The following is a 22,374-nucleotide window of genomic DNA, read 5'->3' as shown; positions in this document are numbered from 1 at the left end:
GGTTGCAAACAAGATAGGGTCTGTAGGTTTGTTCTTAAGTTGAATTTTTTGTAAGTCGGAACGGGTAAATTTTTTAAGTGTAGCTCCAGCTAAAAAAATAATTTTTACATTTTTTGGATAGCATAGGGAAGGGGTAACACCTCTGCAACATTTGTTTTGCTGTCTGTACCCCTGTTCAGAAGATTTCACCTCACTTTCTGTCCCTATGACAATTGGATTTTTAAAATTTTGGGTTGTTGTGGAAACAAGGATTGGTGATAAAGCTTCAGTGGAGACACCTTTTTCCCATGAGAACTCTTACAGGACTGAATTTCCCTTCCTAGGGGAGATTTCCTCTCACTTCCTGTTTTCTCCCTCTGTTTGTAAGAGTCATTTGTAATTCGGATGTTTGTAACCCGGGGAACGCCTGTAGAGTTTTGGATTTCATTGGCTGCTACTATGTTTCCCTGAAAATAAGACCTACTGTTATTTTCGGGGAGGGCTGCAATATAAGCCCTATCCCAAAAATAAGCCCTTGTTTAGTGTTTGTAAATACCTAAAATCCAATCTATTACTGTTTTATATAATGTCCAATGTGTCTTTCTGAATTATAATAGTGTGAAATACCTACGGTACATCGTCGCTCGGTGCTCAGCTGATTCCCTGCTGCTGTCCTTCTCTTCTGATAGCTGTCAGCGCGGAATCTCAGCCCCTCCCCTCTGCAGTGTTCAGAGCTGGTCAGGGCGCCGAGTATTATATTATACCGTAATTGTGTGAAATACCTTTGGTACAGCGCCGCTTTGCACTCAGCTGATCCCCTGCTGCTCTCCTTCTCTTCTCATAGCTGTCAGCGGGGGATCTCAGCCCCTCCCCTCTGCAGTGTTCAGAGTGGGTCACGGCGCCGAGTATTATATTATACCGTAATTGTGTGAAATACCTTCGGTACAGCGCCGCTTGGCACTCAGCTGATCCCCTGCTGCTCTCCTTCTCTTCTCATAGCTGTCAGCGGGGGATCTCAGCCCCTCCCCTCTGCAGTGTTCAGAGCAGGTCACGGCGCCGAGTATTATATTATACCGTAATTGTGTGAAATACCTTCGGTACAGCGCCGCTTGGCACTCAGCTGATCCGCCGCTGCTGTTCTTCTCTTCTCATAGCTGTCAGCGGGGGATCTCAGCCCCTCCCCTCTGCAGTGTTCAGAGTGGGTCACAGCGCAGAGTATTATATTATACCTTAATTGTGTGAAATACCTTCAGTACAGCGCGGCTCAACGCTCAGCTGATCCTCCGCTGCTGTCCTTCTCTTCTCATAGCTGTCAGCGGGGGATCTCAGCCCCTCCCCTCTGCAGTGTTCAGAGTGGGTCACAGCGCAGAGTATTATATTATACCTTAATTGTGTGAAATACCTTCGGTACAGCGCTGCTCTGCACTTCCGTGACTCACTCTAAGCACTGCAGAGGGGAGGGGCTGAGATCTCCCGCTGACAGCTATGAGAAGAGAAGAACAGTAGTGAGATCAGCTGAGCGCCGAGCGGCACTGTACCGAAGGTATTTCACACAATTACGGTATAGTATAATACTCGGCGCCGTGACCCACTCTGAACACTGCAGAGGGGAGGGGCTGAGATCACCTGCTGACAGCTATAAGAAGAGAAGGACAGCAGCGGGGGAACCAGCTGAGCGACGAGCAGCGCTGTACTGAAGGTATTTCAAACAATTACGGTATAATATAATACTTGGGGCCATGACCCGCTCTGAACACTGCAGTGGGGAGGGGCTAAGAAGCCCCGCTGACAGCTATGAGAAAAGAAGGACAGCAGCGGGGGAATCAGCTGAGCGCCGAGCAGCCCTGTACTGAAGGTATTTCACACAATTACGGTATAATATAATACTCTGCGCTGTGACCCGCTCTGAACACTGCAGAGGGGAGGGGCTGAGATCCCCCGCTGACAGCTATGAGAAAAGAAGGACAGCAGCGGGGGAATCAGCTGAGCGCCGAGCGGTGCTGTACCGAAGGTATTTCACACAATTACAGTATAATATAATACTCAGCGCCGTGACCTGCTCTGAACACTGCAGAGGGGAGGGGCTGAGATCCCCTGCTTACAGCTATGAGAAGAGAAGGACAGCAGCGGGGCACAGTTCACAATGCATCCCACTATACACAGAGTCCTATAGATACGTCATTTCAGTTTGACATTTTCCCACCTGATACAACCTGCGAAGAGTTGACGGTTGTCATGGAAAGGCTGCTTTGCTGTAGTGTGGAGGACGGCACAACTATTCCTTGTGGGTTGTTGGACAGAGCGGACAACGCGTTGGGAGAATTCTGTAACAAGTCCTAAAATGACAAGATAAGGAAGTACATTTACTCAACTGGTTTCCATGAAAGGAAAAATACAAAGGAATTTGGTTGCTAAGAAAGATTGTCATATATTGGAAAATAATGATAATGAAAGAAAATGTGAAGAATCATCTATTAAAATACGGGAAGAATCCGGTGGTACTTTCCATTGACATTGGATTAAAAGTGTTGCATTTCCTAGACAGATTACAAAGTTGCAGGCATCGCTAATTTTTCTTTCCAATATTTTACCTTCCAAATGATTTATATTTCTGCTCATCCAGTCCTGATATTTACACAGTTCTGCCACACAGCATAGCCCTGTCTGTCAGAGTCCTGATTCTTCTCTGCTGTGGTTAAGTATTGCCTAGTCCAACCCCTAGCCCAACTTTTCTCAATCCTTTTACTCTAGAGGAGCCTCTTTAATCCTTTATGCCATAGAGGAACCCTTTAAATACATTTCCAGGCTCAGGGAACCCCTGCTAATAGTTTCTATGTCGAACATTCACAGAACATTGGTCACTTAGAGCAGTGTTCTCGAAACTGTGGCTCTGGGGCCGAATGCGGCCCCTTGCTTGCCTTTATCAACTATTCCTCCCACTGACACCAATGATAGGGCACTATTCCTCCCACTGACTCCAACGATGGTGTACTATTCCTCCCACTGACACCAATGCTGATGCACTATTCCTCCCACTGACACCAATGATGGGGTACTATTCCTCCCACTGATATCAATGATGAGGCACTATTCCTCCCACTGATATCAATGATGGGGCACTATTCCTCCCACTGACACCAATGATGGGGCACTATTCCTCCCACTGACACCAATGCTGATGCACTATTCCTCCCACTGACACCAATGATGGGGTACTATTCCTCCCACTGACACCAATGATTGGGCACTATTCCTCCCACTGATATCAATGATGGGGCACTATTCCTCCCACTGACACCAATGATGGGGCACTATTCCTCCCACTGATATCAATGATGGGGCACTATTCTTCCCAATGACACTAATGATGGGGCACTATTCCTTCCACTGACACCAATGTTGATGCACTATTCCTGCTACTGACACCAATGATAGGTCACTATTCGTCCCACTGACACCAATCATGGGGTACTATTCCTCCAAGTGACACCAACGATGGGGCACTATTCCTCACACTGACATCAACGATGGGGCACTACTACTCCCACTGAAACCAATGATGGGGTACCATTCCACCTCAATGAGACCAATGATGGGGCACCATTCCCCTCACTGACACCAATGATGGGGCACCATTCTTCTCACTGACACCAAAGATTTGGGCATTATTCCTCTCACTAACACCAGTGATGGGGCACTATTACTCTCACTGACAACAATAATGGGGCACTATTCCTCTCATCCTGACACAAATGATGGGGCATTGTTACCGACGCCAGGACATTTTGTCCACAATCCGGCCCCTCTAAAGTCTGAAGGATAATATACTGGCCCTTTGTTTAGAAAGTCTGGAGACCTGTGACTTAAAGGAATGTTCCTTATATTTGTGGACATTGGGAAGATTCCCCACTTTACAGATAGCTAAGAGATCATTGTTGATAGTGATTACCCATTTGGGAGGCATTGCTCAAGGAAGCGCTATTCACCTCTGGAGTAACCTTAGTTGAGAAAGACTGTCCTAGAAATATTCCTGGAAATAATTTTCAAGTCATGGGGTAGCCCTGATAAAACCAATTCATCAGAGGTCAGTGGGAAAAATGCCCCTTACATTGGCGGTCACTGGGAAAAATGCCCCTTTTACAGTGGTGGACAGAATGACACCCTTATAGATACATATAAAAGTAATTGGTGTCATATTGATTGCTCTGCCAAGTGGTGTTGGCCCTATAAATATGCAGGAACCATCAGATGGGAAGTCAATCCGCCACAGCTCAAGAAATCCCTAGCAACTTCTGAAGGAACCCTAGTTGAAGAAGGCTGCCCTAAAGGAACCCTTAAAATAATTTTAAAGTTTTGGGGTACCTATGATAAAACCAATTCATCAGAGGTCAGTGGGAAAAATACCCCATACATTGGTGGTCAGTAGGAAAAAATGTCCCTTTTACAATGGTGGTCAGAATGACACCCTTACAGATAGCTAAAAGAATAATTGGTGTCATACCACTGGCTCTGCCAAGTCATGTTTTCCACAGAACTATACAGACACCATCAGATGGGAGGTCAATTGGCTACAGCTCAAGTAAGCTCTAGCAACTTCTGGAGGAAACCTAGTTGAGGGAGGCTGCCCTATAGGAACCCTTGAACTAATTTTCAGGTCTTGGTGTAGCCCTGATAAAACCAATTAATCGAAGGTCAGTGGGAAAAATGCCCCTTACATTGGTGTTCAATGGGGAAAATGCCCCCTTTACAGTGGTGGTTAAAACGGCTCCCTTACAGATAGCTAAAAAGATCATTGGTGTTATACCACTGGCTCTGCCAAGTGGTGTTGGCCCCAGGACTATGAAGGCACATTCAGATGGGAGGACAATCAGCCACAGCTCAAGGAATCCCTAGCAACCTCTGGAGGAATCCTAGTTGAAAAAGGCTGCCCTAAAGGAACCCTTGAAACTATTTTCAAGTCTTGAGGTAAACCTGATACACCTATTCATCAGAGGTCAATGGGAAAAATGCCAATTACAATGGAGGTCAGTGGGAAAATGCCTCTTTTACAGTGGTGGTCAGAGAGACACCCTTACAGATAGCTAAAAGGATCATTGGTGTTATACCCGAGATTTTCCAAGTGGGGTTTGCCCCAGGAACTATGCAGGGACCATCAGATGATCAATCAGCCACAACTAAAGGAACCTCCAGAAACCTCTGGAGGAATCCTAGTTGAAAAAGGCTGCCCTAAAGGAACCCTTGAAATTATTTTCAAGTCTTGAGGTACACCTGATACACCTATTCATCAGAGGTCAGTGGGAAAAATACCCCATACATTGGTGGTCAGTAGGAAAAAAATGTCCCTTTTACAGTGGTGGTCAGAATGACACCCTTACAGATAACTAAAAGAATCACTGGTGTCATACCGCTGGCTCTGCCAAGTCGTGTTTATCAAAGAACTATGCAGACACTATCAGAAGGGAGGTCAATTGGCTACAGCTCAAGTAACCTCTAGCAACTTCTGGAGGAACCCTAGTTGAGGGAGACTGCCCTATAGGAACCCTTGAACTAATTTTCAGGTCTTGATGTAGCCCTGATAAAACCAATTAATCGAATGTCAGTGGGAAAAATGCCCCTTACATTGGTGTTTAATGGGGAAAATGCCCCCTTTACAGTGGTGGTTAAAACGGCTTCCTTACAGATAGCTAAAAAGATCATTGGTGTTACACCACTGGCTCTGCCAAGTGGTGTTGGCCCCAGGACTATGAAGGCACATTCAGATGGGAGGACAATCAGCCACAGCTCAAGGAACCCCTATCAACCTCTGGAGGAATCCTAGTTGAAAGAGGCTGCCCTTAAGGAACCCTTGACATTTTTTCAAGTCTTGAGGTACACCTGATACACCTATTCATCAGAGGTCAGTGGGAAAAATGCCAATTACAATGGAGGTCAGTGGGAAAATGCCTCTTTTACAGTGGTGGTCGGAATGACACCCTTGCAGATTGCTAAAAGGATCATTGGTGTTATACCGCTAGATCTTTCAAGTGGTGTTTGCCCCAGGAACTATGCAGGGACCATCAGATGATCAATCAGCCACAGTTAAAGGAACCCCTAGCAAGTTCTGGAGGAATGCTAGTTGAAAAAGGCTGCCCTTAAGGAACCCTTGAAATTATTTTCAAGTCTTGAGGTACACCTGATAAACCTATTCAACAGAGGTCAGTGGGAAAAATGTCAATTACATTGTAGGTCAGTGGGAAAATGTCTCTTTTCCAGTGGTGGTCAGAATGACACCCTTACAGATATCTAAAAGGATCATTGGTGTTATACCCAAGATTTTCCAAGTGGGGTTTGCCCCGGGAACTATGCAGGGACCATCAGATGATCAATCATCCACAACTAAAGGAACCCCTAGCAAGCTCTGGAGGAATGCTAGTTGAAAAAGGCTGCCCTAAAGGAACCCTTAAAACTATACCCGAGATTTTCCAAGTGGTGTTTGCCCTGGGAACTATGCAGGGACCATCAGATGATCAATCAGCCACAACTAAAGGAACCCCCAGCAAGCTCTGGTGGCACCCTAGGGTTCCCTGGAACTCTGTTTGAAAGGAGCTGCCCTAGCCTGTGATTGGACAGTGAAATGAAATACAACAAAATGATGAGCCCATCTCTCTGCTCTTTCCTTCAGTCAGTAAGTTCCTTGTTAGTACATGAACTTTGCACCACTCCTGATTGGCTCCTATTGCTTCTCCTCCATCTCCCATTCTGAGCTCTGCTGGACGGGGACTGAAACTCTGCAAGAAGCTGATACCATGTCAAGTCTGTGTACTTCTATTGCTTGTTTTTTTTAAAAAAAAACATTTAATTATGTATTTTATAGTTCATCCTTAACTATACTCAAAGGGTATAGGTTTGCTAGGGGTGCATTGTTTCTTATTTTTTTTTTTTTAAGCCCGTGGTGTGTGAAACACACTCAAACTAACACCCGGTGCATAAAAAAGTGCACACACGCAAAACGTGAGACACACAAAAAGTGAACTAGGCGTACACATGGCCCTGACCCTGATCCCCCGGGGCGCAAGACTCCTGACAGGGACTGAGGTACTCACTATGGCCTGCCCAGCCGAAACCAGGCAGACCCCGTTCTCCAGGGGGACTGCCGAAACAGCCCACCCCAAGTACAAGGTGGGGCTCCCCCGAAGGGAGACCCCATGAGAGAGGGCGAACTAAGCCAGAAGGCCATATCCACCCCCTCCCAAGATGTTCAGGGCAGACCCGAGGACCTACGCCGTACTAATCGTGCAAGTGACAACCAAAAGGACAAACGTGAACACACAACAAAGAAAAAAGAGTGGGAAAGGGGAAGTGCAGGTAGTGTCAAGGTGCAAAACCTTGACAGGCCCCTCGGCCAGGAATAAAAAATTCCTCTGGTCCTGGCCAAAAGGCCCGTCCCAAGAGGCAGGTGCGGAAAAAAGTGTGTGGTGCAGTGACCAAGGTGCCAAAAACTCAAGGTGAGCTGCCCCTCACCAGTGAGAATTACTGCACCCCTGGGCTGCCACATACACAACGGGCTTCTTTCGGTCCTGGCCCCCGGCCAGACCTGGTGCAGCCCATCCCTACTAGGAGGCATCTGAACTTTAGACAGCTTAGGGAGAGCCTGCCTTCAACTGGGGACAAGCCTTTTGCAAGGCCAGATTCAACCCAGGAGGAAAAGCCCTCCCACCGCCATCCCCATTCCTTACCAATTACATCCAGGAGCAGTACTTACCGGTGGAACTACGCCGGCTTTCTCGCTCCCTTCAAACTGATAGGGGCGGTTCCCATTCAAACCAGAAGGCAATGGACCCATCCGGCTTTCTCTGACAGTGCCTACTTCCCAGTCCCCCAGATTCTCCTGAGGCGCCCTGGTTAATTTCAGCCCTTGCCGATACTAACCATCAAGGTCCATACCAACTGATAAGAACAGATACTACACTTGATCTTAGCCAAAAGGCCGAGCTATTACAATCCTGAGAGCATTCTGAAGACGGAATCCAACACATAAAACTCAGCAGAAAGTAGAGTTTTACTTTATTGAGGCCTAATAAAAGAAGCTTATGGTTACAAGCCTACAATGGAAGGTGCGAAGCATAAGACAGACTTATCTATGAAATATATACATTGTTCATTAAATATTACTATATAATTATATAGCGTAAAAAATGAAATTTATGTCGGGCGAGCCTGCATTAAAACAGAAATTGGAATTTTCCTGCAGGAAAGGTGGACTTCCACTTCCAGCCATGGACTATTCATTACCATCATAATATATTTATTTTTCTGCCAGGATCTGAGGTGGTTTTGCGAGAGCTTAAAATCCTCATTACGTTTCCTGACCAATGCATTCTAATTAGATCAACATTTAAAAAAAATAAAAAATCTATTCACAACAGCCACAGGACAGCTTTACATCTCATTAACTTCTCACTTCCTATTTTCAGCAGAATTACTGATAAAAATGTGCATCTCCATTTTCCCGAGCGCGCAGCCCCACCGCTTCATATCTAACATCTCTCTTGTCGCCCGGGATGCAAGTTGTTGCCATGGCAACCTGCAATAATAGAAGCTAATAAATTACAAACGAGATGCTCGTTGAGCAATTATTGTCGTCCTTTATGCAAGTTTCTTGCTAATTTCGCTCATAAGGGAAAGCGCAATAAGCAGAGACGGCATAAGAAGTCTCTTTTCCAGAGGATATTAGCAAACAAGAGGAAGAAAAGAGCCCCCCCTCTCTTCTACTTTTAAAATCAGTGATTAAGTGGTTCTGTTATTTCAGGATGTCTAAATTAGATTTTTTTTTTGTGCCATTATTTATTTGTATTTTTCAGGCGATCCTGGGAGGAAAAGGAAAATGAAAGAAAATTGCTCATAATGAATATATCTTTTCATGTAGAGCGCATCAAATATTCCTGATATCATCTCCAGTGCCAGCGCATGCAATATTTAAATATTCTCTGCAGCCCATAAAACGCACAACACAAAAGGCTGCTGGATTTGTGACTGCTGATCGGGGGGGAAGATAGCCAGGGTATTGTTGTGGCACAGTGTGAAAGCATTGCTGGCCAGTCAAGTGTACGTTTGTCCACCAGAGATGGGTAATAATGGATAGGCCTTGGTTTTAAATGCTGATACATCCAGAATGGAAAAGGTAAAGGATCACTAAAATTATCCTTATTGGTCGAAAATGTGATACCTGACTCCTGTGCAACTTCCCAGCCAATCTTTTTATACTCAAGTAGAGGTAAGAGCATGGCGCTAGATGTGGATCCATGGATAGTAGATTAAAAAAGCCTTAGGCCGGCCATAGATGGTGAAAAATTTCCTGCTGAACCGGCCAAGATTGGAACCATTTGTGGGCAGGCTCAATGTACCAAGTTGATCGATCGATTCACTTGAGTACAACCAGCCTGTCGGATTTACTTGCAATTATCGCTAGGGGCTGCTATAGCCGCTAGCAATTATCATTGGTGACTACTAGTGATCGACCGATATCGTTTTTTTATTGCTGATACTTTGGTCATCGCATATTGGTATCGGCCGATATTGACCGATATTTTCGTACATTAAAACATTTTTTTTTTTTTTTACAGGTACTGTTGTGGAGGGATTTGGGGGTCTAAAAGACCCAAACCCCTCCTCTGCACTTAAAAGCATTCAAAACGCCAAGTTTGGCTGTTTTCAATGCTGTAATTTTTTTAATGTGGCGCAGAGTACCCGGAAGTCATGTCATGACATCACTTCCGGGTTTTTACATGGAGACCCGATCAGAGCCAAATGCGACTTTGATCGGGTCTTCTCTTCGGCGGCCGTGCAGGATGGTTGCCCCAGGTCTCCCGGTGGGACAGGAGACCCGCGCGAGCCGCGGAAGGTGGGAGGGGGATGTCCCCTCCCGCTCCTTGTAATGACAGCCACATTGGTTGTCATTACAAGACAGCTGACCGTCGGCTCTAGCTGCAGGCATCACTCTGGTACAAGCACTTTCCCAAAATATCGGCAATATCGGTAACCTCAGGGGCCGATTCCGATATATCGATAAAAGTGCAGATCGGCCCTCGATATATCGGCTTTGCCAATAATCTGTCGATCTCTAGTGACTACCCCTGCCCCCACCGGTAGAATACAATGTCTTGGCAGGAGGGAATCCCCTGTCAGCACTGTTTGTGTTGATGGGGGCAATTGTGCAAATTTCTTGAATGCAACCTGTGGTTACAGAAAATAAAAATTCCCACCATCTATGGCCTGCCTTAGTCTGATCCAGATGGTCTAGTTTTGGCAGCTCTTTAACAAAGCTAGGGTCCTCCAATAGATAGGGAGGCACCCAATTTGAAACGTATATATATAGTTGAGCCAGAAGGAGCACCAAACACATGTTGTTGAGAGTTCAAATGTTTTTTTGTTTGTTCCACAAAGGACTACAGGAAAAAAACAATAAGCAGCCAATGCTTGCCTGGAGTTGCAGCCTGATGAAGGGGGGCCCCAAAACACATTGGAAGCCAATAGTATTTCCTGTTGTCCGTATGGAACAAATAAAGTATATTTGGACTCTCAACAATGTGTTTGGCATTTCTTTAGGTCAAACACCTGGAGAAAGTCTCTGTAGACAAAACGCGTTGGGGTGGAGCTAATGCTGACATTATCCCGCCTGACCGGGTGGCAGTGTGTTCTGTGTTCTTATTAGCATTTTATCTTTATCTAGTTTTACACTATGGATATGGATGAGCAAGCTTGGGGTGGAGGAACTTGACTGGCCTGCACAAAATCCTGACCTCAACCCCATACTTTAGGATAAATTAGAAAGGGGGCTGCGAGCCAGGCCTTCTTGTCTACATCAGTGCCTGACCTCACAAATGCGCTTCTGGAAGAATGGTCAAACATTCCCATAGACACACTCCTAAACCTTGTGGACAACCTTCCCAGAAGAGTTGAAGCTGTTATAGATGCAAAGGGTAATAGAATAGAGGAGACCACAGCCCCAACTAAGTGTAGCATTAGCAGGTTTATTGAAAGTTAAAAAGTAATGATACACTCACAAAGGCAGGTGTACACAGGCATGGTAAGGTGTAGGATCATCTGCTTTATCCCCAGTGGGTGCTGTGACATCAAGGTGGTGAGGACTGCCGCAGGTCAGTAGCGCTGGTGGCTGCCAGCGTTATGTTTGGGTCGTCGATGCCCGAGAGGATTTGAGAGCGGGTGACATCTCTTCCGGGTCCAGGTAAGCAGGAAAAGCGCGCGTTCGCAGCATGCATGCTCCCTCATCAGGCTATCACATAGCCTGATGAGGAAGCAGGCGTGCTTCGAATGCATGCCTTTTCTGCTTACCCGAAAGTGACGTCACCCGCTCTCGAGTCCTCTTGAGCATCATCGGGCATCGCTGTCCCGGACATAATTCTGGCAGCCACCAGCGCTACTGACCTGCGGCAGCCCTCACCACCTTGATGTCACAGCAACCACTGGGGATAAAGCAGATGATCCTACACCTTACCAAGCCTGTGTTCACCTGCTTTTGTGAGTGTATCATCACTTTTTAACTTCCAATAAACCTGCTAATGCTACACTAATTTGATTCTGTGTCTCCTCTATTCTTCAGTTTCAGACCTTCTCCATGCTCCAGCTGGGAGTCACTTAGGACAGCTACCTCCCATTCCCCAGAGACTCATACTCCACTTTATGACCCAGTGATTGTACTGCATTATATTGTAAGGGACCCCAGCTTGGTCCTGTCGAGAGAGAGCCATATACCATTGCTGGTTATAGCTGCAAAGGGTAACCCATCTCAACCCTACCGAACCCTACTGACTAAGACTGGTCCATGTGTGTGTAAAAGCAGGCGTCCCAATACTTTTGGTAATATATTGTATATATGTATAATTTTTTATGCCTTTTCGGGCTAAGCTGGGCTGGAAAGAAATCTGTTGGCCACATCCTTCTGTGGAAACATCAAACAGAAAAAGTATTCCAAAGGGAAAATGCTCTTCTTGCCCATGGCTAAAAATCAGATTCTTTGATGTTTTTTAGATTAAGACAGTAAAAAATTATAGCTGGAAGCTTGTTGGTTGCTCTGGGCGAAAAAACCCACAACTCTTGGAGCAATTTTTAAAAAAAGGCCTGAAGTCAGCTGCATATAAGGAACTATTTTCTCCCCATACAAGTCAACGGGAAGGCAAAAGGTGCCTGAAGTATTTTGATGCAGCTTGGAAGGAGATCAAATGCAGCTCACCTGCACCAGTGAAGGAACTTCTAATGGTCTCCCAAGCATCTCAAATTGTACTCAAAGCAAGCACTTTCCAGCAACACCAGCCCTTACGTGGTCTCATAAACACCCTGCCTTAAGCAGGAGTGTTTCCCAAAATTTTGTACTGCCTAGCTGTATTCAGCTAAGAGTTTAATTGATAGGATCTGTCTTTGCTTGGCTTTTTCTATACCCAGTCTTATTGTCTATGTCTGCCTACTGTTGGGGGCTGTTAGTAGATTTGGCAGTGACAATGGGTCTAGGTTATGAATATTTATGTACTTGCTAGGTCAACCACTAGGACAGTGGTAGGCAAGCATCAGAGAGCAGGAATCAGCCTGTATCATCCAAAAAAGTCCACCATCATATGTTAAAGGAAACTTTAGTGGTGCATGCTGGGGAAGGGTATAAATATGGGGGTCGACCTTAGGAAGGTGTCTTCCCCCTAGGCTCTCGCCCTTGGTAGGTAGTGTATTAGTCCTGCTGCTAGACCTGCTGCCAAGGAAGGGCATTTGTGTACTTAAGAGACTAGGCCTTGGGTTTAGGCCTGTTTGTGTGGAGGGAACCCGATCCCAACACAGTGTTCCAAGAGGAGAACTCTGCTACAGGTGGTGTCCAAGAAAGCTCTGTGAAGTTGGAGCATCCACAGGAAGGCTGGTAAATTAAAGAATGTCAGTACCGCTTGAAGTCTCTTGTTATGTATAGCAGAGAGTGGGGTTTGGAGTCTGAATAGAGTCATGGGTATCTGGAGCCTGTCACCATCTCTCCTTGAAACTTATGGTGAAAATAACATTGTCAATCACCAAAAAAGTAACTGGCACCCACTGCCTTGCACTCTCACTGTTATGTAACGGTATCAGCCAAATGATCAGACCAGTGGTGATGTGCAATTTCTACTTTACTTAACAATATAGAACGCAGATTACACAGGAGATCATGTGGACAGGGGTTTGCAGTACAAAGCAGCAATATGAGGAAGGGAGAAACAGGCATAAAACATGTGAAAACAATTCTATTGCAGTTCTACTAATGGCCACTAGATGGCAGCAGAGTGCTCTGAGTTCAGTTTACTGATGGGATAAAGAGCTGAAGATTCTCACGTGTTCCACGAGATTAATCGTTCATTCAGCAGACTGTGAGTTGAGGGGATTTCCTGCTGGCACAGACTTCACACCTGGCACTGCTGATGCTGACTTCGGTCAGAAGGCTCTGGGGGGTGTAGATAGGACCAACCCACTGCTTAGACAGCTTCTCCACATGGAATGTAACAGAGTCCTCTCCAGTGACTGGGGCTTGGATAGATGCTGCGTGCTCTTGTGCTCACTGCTGGTGGCCCACACACCAGACTGATCAGATGAGGACCCAGCACCTGGGGACAGCTCACTTGCCCAGTCACTGCTGTCCCATCAGGCAGGATCTCTCTGAGCACAGGAAGCTCTGCGGAGCTGGCATTTATACTCCCTGGGCGTGTCCTGGAACTCAGGGGATGCTGGGAGCCCAGAGGATTGTGGGAAATTGAGTTAAAGGGACTTGCACCTGCATCTGGATAAAGGGGCACACCACTACATCACCACATGCCAAAGACACAGCCCTGGGGTAGATGACAGCTTACCTGACCTTTGGGGGTTCCCACTATCTTACATGGGGTAGCGACATAATTATGAAGTAATCCTCTCTGCACTGTGGGTGGTTAGGTTCATGGTATATTGTATAATGTTTCTGATGAGTTCTGTCTCCAGTCTCTGTGGCCTTCAATTCAATGTTCCTACAAAAAGTATCTACTCTGATACACATTGAATAAGGACTCAGTGTTGTCTGACCTGTGTGTGAAGGCTGTTGGACGCTTGGTTTGGGGAATAGGGTCCTCCCAAGTCATTCCTGAGAAGATTATCGCTGTGCATTTTGGTTTTCAGGCAGGTGATGTAGCGGTTGCAGAAGTCCTTGCACAATTCATTCACCTTTTCCAGTTCAAGCAGGTGGATTCTGAGCACTTGGATTGCCTTCACCATCTGGAAATAAAAGACAAATTCATTCAAGTCAACATCATGAGTCATCAGATGCGTATATCAGACTATCAGAGGAGAACAGCCATTATCAATGCTTCATTAAAATATGTCAAACAATGCTTACATTTGATTGATTGTATTCTCTTCTTCTGAATGGTCCCAAACCTAAGCCTGGAAACAATCAAGGCAGAGTGTTCCCTGGATGGAGTGGATGCAAAAAATGACTTCTGACTTTTCTGACCTGATCTCTAATCACCAGATTTTAAGAGCTGTTCATCTGCTGTTTATCGCCCATACGTGGTACATACAGTGCTTTGCGAAAGTATTCGTCCCCCTTGAACTTTGCGACCTTTTGCCACATTTCAGGCTTCAAACATAAAGATATAAAACTGTAATTTTTTGTGAAGAATCAACAACAAGTGGAAGAGATAAAATTAGCCTCTTACCAGATGGATAATGATACGAGGCGTGTGTCTGTCCCCTTTAAGGGACTCTCTCCTCCCCTCACAATGGGTAAGTTTTTGGGTCAAATGCAGAAGATTTCCTGTAGCCTTATAAATTCCTTCCTGGTCCCCAAATATCCTCACTCTCAGAGGGTCCGGTTTGAGTCCCCTAGACTTGCACTACATAGTTGATGGTAAATCTAAAGGAAATCTAACAACAAAAGTTGTATAGTGTGTATCCAGCTTAACCGCTTGCCGACCGCCGCACGGCTATTTACTGCGATGGTCAGCCCCTCACAGGCAAAGCGACGTAGGGCTACGTCGCTAGCCTGTGAGGGTCTAGGGAGCGAGCGCGTGCCCCCAGAGGCGCGCTCCCGCGTGGTCACGGACCCCCCCCACGCGTGTGACCGGCGGACCCGATGTCCGCCGGTCACTCGGCGATCCTTGGTGCAGAGGGAGAAAGGCAGGCGGCTTATGTAAACAAAGCCGCCTGTCATTCTCCCCTGTGTAGGAATAGTGATCATACGGTTCTACTATGTAGGACCGTTGATCACTGTTCCTACACCTCAAGCCACAGCCAATCACAGTTAGAATCACGCCCCTAGGGACACACATAACCCCTCCCTCTCAAAAATAAGTTAACCCATTCACTGCCAGTGTAATTTTACAGTAACAGTACATATGTATAGCACTGATTACTGCAGTAATGTCACTGGTAACCCCAAAAGTGTCAAAAATGTCAGTCAAGGGTCCGATCTGTCCGCCGCAATGTCGCAGTCCCGCAAAAAAAAAAATCGCAGATCACCGCCATTACTCTTTAAAAAAAAAAAAAAACAACAAAAATGACAAAAATCTTTCCCTTTGTTAGTAAACGCGATAACTTTTGTGCAATCCAATCAAAACACGCTTTTTGCGATTTTTTTTTTACCGAACATATGTAGCATAAAACAAATTGGCCGAAAATGTTAAGAAATTTTGATTTTTACATTTTTTTTTGGGGAATTTCATATAAAAAATGTGAAAAATATTGTTATTTTTGCAAAATTGACGCTCTTTTTTTGTTTATAGCGCATGATCAAAAAATCGCACAGGTGATCAAATACCACCAAAAGGAAGCTCTGTTTGAGGGAAAAAAGGACGTCAAATTAGTTTAGGTACAGCGTCGCACGACCGCGCAATTGTCCGTTAAAGTCACGCAGTGCCGAATCGCAAAATAGGCCCTGGTCAGGAAGGGGGTAAAATCTTCCGGGGCTTAAGTGGTTAAGTAGCTACAGTGCCTTGCGAAAGTATTCGGCCCCTTTGAATCCAATCGAGAATCTGTGGAAAGAACTGAAAACTGCTGTTCACAAACGCTCTCCATCCAACCTCACTGAGCTCGAGCTGTTTTGCAAGGAGGAATGGGCAAAAATTTCAGTCTCTCGATGTGCAAAACTGATAGAGACATACCCCAAGCGACTTACAGCTGTAATCGCAGCAAAAGGTAGCGCTACAAAGTATTAACTTAAGGGGGCTGAATAATTTTGCACCCCCAATTTTTCAGTTTTTTATTAGTTAACAAAGTTTGAAATATCCAATAAATTTCATTCCACTTCATGATTGTGTCCCACTTGTGGATTCTTCACATAAAATTACAGTTTTATATCTTCGTGTTTGAAGCCTGAAATGTGGCAAAAGGTCGCAAAGTTCAAGGGGGCCGAATACTGTAGCTACTTAAGCTGGATACACAACTATACAACTTTTGTTGTTAGATTTCCTTTAGATTAAAGCCCCGTACACACGTACCGATCGTCAGCCGAACAATCGGCCGTCTTTTGTCCGGTGCTGTCCTGTCCGCTGAAAAGTGCAAAAGACTGCACACGAATTTTGTCGGCCAACAACAGCCGACTGCAGAAGTGATGTCATGTGATGGTTAACTTTCCCTGTGTTTTTTCTTCTCTGAGCATGCCCAGTCTTGCAAATCTGCTGTCTGTCGGCCGAAATCTGTACTGACTGGCGAACAATCGGCCGTTCTGGTGTCGGCCTACAAAAATTTTAATGCCTGCAGGACAGATTCTGTTCGGCCGAAAATGCGCTGTCGGCTGTCGGAAGCATCATACTAACAAGCCTACAATCGGCCGATCGGTCGGCGGCCGAATATTTGCAGCCGACAATCGCAACGTGTGTACGGGGCTTTACCATCAACTATGTAGTGCAAGTCTAGGGGACTCAAACCGGACCCTCTGAGAGTGAGGATATTTGGGGACCAGGAAGGAAGTTATAAGGCTACAGGAGATCTTCTGCATTTGACCCAAGAACTGACCTATTGTGACGGGAGGAAAGAGTCCCTTAAAGGGGACAGACACACGCCTCGGGTCATTATCCATCTGGTAAGAGGCTAATTTTATCTCTTCCACGAGGTGTGGGGATCTTGTATCATCTCCCTCACAACACAAGGAGTCAACACTCTTGAGGTGGCTGTCTTTTTTTGCCCTAAACTTCTACCTGCTGGTAAGAAGCGAATCCTAGAGGTGGTGGGACACAGGATATAAACATCAGACACGTGGATTTGTTTGGAGCACCTATTTCATCTCATCTTCACCTCATCACCTGGAGTTATTCACATTTATTTTTAAATATTTGAAATTTGGACTTTATATTTGAGATATTACACACGGGACCATTTACACATCCCTTCGGGATCATTGTTAGTTTTATGTTAGAATTGAGCCACTTTAGCAATTATTGGATTGTACCAATTGTTTATTTGTGTTTATTTGAGTTTATATATTACGCCCCAGAGGGGGATTTCACGATACACATTTTTTTTACAATTTTTACAATTTGTGTAAACCTAATGGTTACATCCGGTATAGTGTACCATTAGTTCTACCTGTCACTTTTTTGTGTTTTAGCACTACAGAGTGACACTAACATCATTTAGCGCACCAGACTATTTATTTCAATGTAGTGCATGGGCCTGCCTGATTGCATACAAATGGAAAGTGTTTAGGTTTGACCTCATATTATATGGTTTTGGTAAATCTAAAGGAAAAAATCTAAAGAGAATTGTATAGTGTGTATCCAGCTTTAGAGTGCTCAGCTGCGCTCATTTAAAACTCAGCTCCAAACAGTGCATCCAGAGTGGCCTCCTGGTAACTTAAAATCCTCAAGACGGGAATGTTCCACCAGAAACTATATCAAACCATGCAGCATAGAGGGATAAAACAAAACCTCATTGCGCAGTGTATAGAAACAGGTCTATGTTTATTAAAGTCCATTAGGATACTCACAAACATCAAGGCATAACAGGCATATTATTCCAACAGTAATATCCAAGTTTCCAACCAACAAAATGTCCGACTTCCATTTGTGGCAACGTCACGTGACCAGGCTCCACCCATTTAGTGAAAATAATAATTAAGACAAGCGGTATTCAACATGTTTTGGGGGACCAAAAAGACCCCCCCCCCCTCCCTACATTAGGGCTTGAACAACAGGCAGAAGCCTCTACCATACCTCCCAAATTTCTGAGATGGCAATGAGGGACACCAATTAGCAAAAGTATGTAGGCATAAGACACACCCCCTGTCACGCCCCCTTAAAGGAGCATTGTACACATGTAACACTGTCCCCGCAGTGCCTGCTGAATAGTGTCTAGACGGGCTCCCCTGATTACCAGCACATGGTTACCTTTAGATATAGTCCCTGGATCCCTCCTTGCTCCTGATGATTCGTCACACAAATGAACATTCTAGTTAGTTTTTGGTGTTTATTTGTAATTGGGATAGGAGAAGGGAAGAGTGGTAAACTCCAACTGAACTATTCACATTGGTTGAGGACTTCTATCTTCAGGACTTTCATCTTCAGGACTTTCATATCAATTAGAAACAGCCAGGCTGTTAATCCACACGTGTAGAAAGGGTTAAGTCTCTTCCTCTCTTCACTCTCAAACAAGAGAACTTGGTGGATGATAACTTATCTTCAGGACACTCTCACTAGCATCCTCTTTCAACTGACACCCGTCCACTGACTATCCTAGGAGCAAGGGTGGCCCCCCTCAGGTCAGGCCCCTTGACAGAGATTCCGTACTCACTGTACTGCAGAGACAGATTCTCCAGTGTCTCCCCTCTCACTCAGTTCCTCTGGACTTCTGGGTTCAGTTCCTCATTGCCACTCTCCAGGCCCTCAAGATGACCCCCATGAGGCTGCATGGCACCTCTACAGAGGAGGAGGCAGCCGCCCCCCTCTCTCTAGGACTCCACTATCCAGACGAAAGACCACGAGCACATGTGCTCCTGGCTTTTATACAGTATCCCAACATGCACCGAGGCACTTTCCCTCTGCCAATCATCAGGATTGTATCAAAAGTCCTTGTACCCATTCGATAGGTTTCCTCCCACTGTCCAACATGCCTCCCTATTGGACCAGCGTGAAACACTCTCTAGACAGAATGAGTTGCACTCTGAGCACAATGAGCAGACCTTACTAACAGATCCCGCTCTCTGGTAGGCAGAGAACAATAAAGATTTACCTGCAGCCCCTCTGATAAGCAGACAGAGCTCAAAACTATACTCTCTCACTAACACCTACCTAGGAGGGGCACCTATTGGCAATGAGGGACACCTATTAGCAAAAGTATGTAGGCATAAGACACACCCTGCCACGCCCCCGTAAAGGAGAATTGTACACACAAAAAAATGATTGCTTAACCACTTCTGGACCAGAAGATTTCCCCCCTTAATGACCAGGCCATATTTTGCGATTCGGCACTCTGTTACTTTAACTGACAATTGCGCAGTCGTGCGACGCTGTACCCAAATAAAATTTATGTCTTTTTTTTCCCACAAATAGAGATTTCTTTTGATGGTATTTGATCACCTCTTCGATTTTTATTTTTTGTGCTATAAATAAAAAAAGAGCGACAATTCTGAAAAAAAAAAAAAAAAAAAACAATATTTTTCACATTCTGCTATATAACATTCCCAAAAAAAAATATTTAAAAATCAAAAATTTTTTAACATTTTAGGCCAATTTGTTTTCTGCTACATAATTTTTGTAAAAAAAAAAATTGCAATAAGCGTATTTTGTTTGGTTTGCACAAAGGTTATCGCTTCTACTAACTACGGGAAAAATTTATGTCATTTTTTTTTTTTTTTTTAACTAGTAATGGCGGCGATCTGCAATTTTTTTTGCGGGACTGCGACATTGTGGCGGACAGATCGGACCCCTGACTGACATTTTTGACACTTTTGGGGGTACCAGTGACATTGCTACAGTAATCAGTGCTATACATATGCACTGTTACTGTAAAAATGACACTGGCAGGGAAGGGGTTAACTTTATTAGTGATCAAGGGATTAAGTGTGTCCCTAGGGGCGTGATTCTAACTGTGGGGGGGCGTGGCTAGTGATGTAACCACAGAGACATACGATCCTACATAGCAGGATCGTATGATCTCTGCTGTTACACCAGGGAGAATGAAAGGCGGCTTTGTTTACATCAGCCGCCTGCCTTTCTCCCTCTCCACCGGGAGATTGCGGGTGACTGGCGGGCATGTCAGGGAACAAGCGGGGGTGGGAACGCGCGTCCGGCGGCGGGCGCTCGCCCCCTAGAGGCTCATAGGCGAGCGACGTACCCCTACGCCGTTTGCCTGTATGGGGCTGCGGCAGTCAGCAAGCGGTTAAAGTATTCCTAAGGGTCCTTTCACACGGGCGTTCCGTATGTCCGTATTTCATCCTATTTTTTTGCGGATAAAATACGGACATAATGCAAGTCAATGGGATTGCAGATGTCAGCGGATGACCATCAGCTGGCATCCGATTTGCGTCCTTTCCGATCAGTTCAGTTTTTTTGGAACGAAAGAGAACCCTATTTTTCTTCCGTTTAAAAAAACGGAACGGATGCAAAAATGGATGTCAGCGGTGTCATCCGCTGACATCCGCAATCCCATTGACATGCATTATCTCCGTTTATCCTCCGCAAACGGATGGGATGATAAACGGACATACAGACATACAAGTGTCATCCGTGTCCGTAAAATAAAAAAAAAAAAGTGCCGGAGCGGAGCAAAAAACGTTCCGCCCCGTGTGAAAGGACCCTTAACCAGGATTATTATACAAACTAGTGTTTAGGCAAAAATATTAACAATAATACCCACATTGACATTGAACCTGGACCCTACAACCCCTGAGGACCCAGGGCTGCTGTTAGAAATTGCGGGGCCCCTGTACAGACTACCTGGCAGGGCCCCCCCAAGAAAATAGTAAAGATATATTTAGCTAAAATTACAACAAACTCACTATTATCAGACACAAATATAACATAACTCGCATAATTCCTGCTAAATCTAAAAAAAAAAAACTATGTTAAATAAAAAAGAAGATGAGATGAGAAAAATATACAGGCTGGGCAGTTGGAGCTCGGTGATCAGAGAGACAGAGAGAGAGAAACAAAGTTACAATTTACAAATAAACTCCTGAGTAGAGATAACATTAGAGCCAGTGCTGGGAGGGGGGCCCACACAAGGGAGGGGGATTAGTGAGGGACGACTGTCTCTTTCTCAACAGATAAAAGCTGATAGCAGGGAGAGGGACAGATCAGATTCAGGTGCTGGAGGAAGATTTCTGTATTTGTTGTCCATCACTAATCCCCCTCTCTGTGTGGGCCCCTCTGTGTGCTCGGGCCCCCTACAAGAGGGCTGGTGGTCCCCCCCTATCAGCGGCCCTGTGAGGACCTAAATCAACAAGCGTTCCAGTACCATATCCATCGGTGCCGTTCCTAGAGTATCTAACCAACCAACCCAAATTTTAAAGAATTTAGCAGGGGAACCCCTATATTGATAGATACACTTTTCCATACGAAGAATGTTGCCCATCTGCTCCAGCCACATCTTATATGTAGGTGGTTCCCGTGCGACACAGTATTATATATTTGAATGCGTAAACGACAAAAGGAACGGTTTATCGGAGATCACCGCGCCGCTGTACATTTCTATTCAGAGCGGAAATATTGTGTAAAGGTTTGCAGACAGAAAGAGGCAGCTATGGGGTACAGGCAGGCCGGGTGACATAAATCTCTCAATTAGCTCAGATCATTTGTTCAGCTCCCATTTACGTCCCTGCCTGGCCGAGCAGTATATCTGTCCCCCTGAAGAGTTACAGGCCACGGAAAGACGTGCACAGGATTGTAAAAAACACAGATGCTGAATTAATTGACTGCGTGGCACTCTGCGGCTGATTGAGTTGATAATGGCAAGATCTGACCTTTTTCTATTTTCTAATTATGTGCATCTCGGCTGCGAGGAATACATGATTTCTCTTCTAATGATGGCTAATGTCGCTGGCCTTTTCATCATCTTTACGCCAGAACAATTTCTCAGGATTTACATGGCAGCGAAAGAGCTGGAACATAAGGCGGAGACACGAATTTAGTATACCGCAGAGCTGGAGCCGTTTCCGGTTAGTTAACGTCCCGGTCATAACGTCCACCATGAATGGTCGGAGTGTAGCGGAGAAGATAATGCCTTGGCATGGATCTCTCATACAACAGATGTCTCAAGGATTCTCAGAATGTAAAAACTTTCTACACAAGTGCTCTTTCAGACTTTCTGTTTATGCGCTGGCATACCCAAGTACCGTTAACTACCCCTTCCATTTTTGTTGGTTCTAAATAATAAATCAATTGACCTTTTTTCATTATAGCATTTGCCGTGCATCTACAAGACAGC

General features: G+C 45.2%; 1 protein-coding gene across 7 annotated transcripts in view; it reads right to left on the bottom strand.

Annotated features, from left to right (window-relative positions):
* The window catches only part of PKNOX2 (PBX/knotted 1 homeobox 2), a 785,503-nt gene that overhangs the window by 96,717 nt on the left and 666,412 nt on the right, over nt 1–22,374 (bottom strand). For all 7 annotated transcript variants that reach the window (XM_082273326.1, XM_082273320.1, XM_082273323.1 and 4 more), the window contains 2 exons: nt 14,041–14,229; nt 2,183–2,315 (listed from right to left, as the gene is read on the bottom strand). In XM_082273326.1, the coding sequence (XP_082129452.1) occupies nt 2,183–2,315; nt 14,041–14,229 (322 nt within the window). The remainder of the gene's footprint in view (nt 1–2,182; nt 2,316–14,040; nt 14,230–22,374) is intronic.

The sequence above is a fragment of the Pelophylax lessonae genome (assembly GCF_965119305.1).
Source record: "Pelophylax lessonae genome assembly, chromosome: 12".
Classification (NCBI taxonomy): domain Eukaryota; kingdom Metazoa; phylum Chordata; class Amphibia; order Anura; family Ranidae; genus Pelophylax; species Pelophylax lessonae.
The sequence above is the reverse complement of the archived record's forward strand: the minus strand, read 5'-3'. Positions and strand labels throughout refer to the sequence as shown.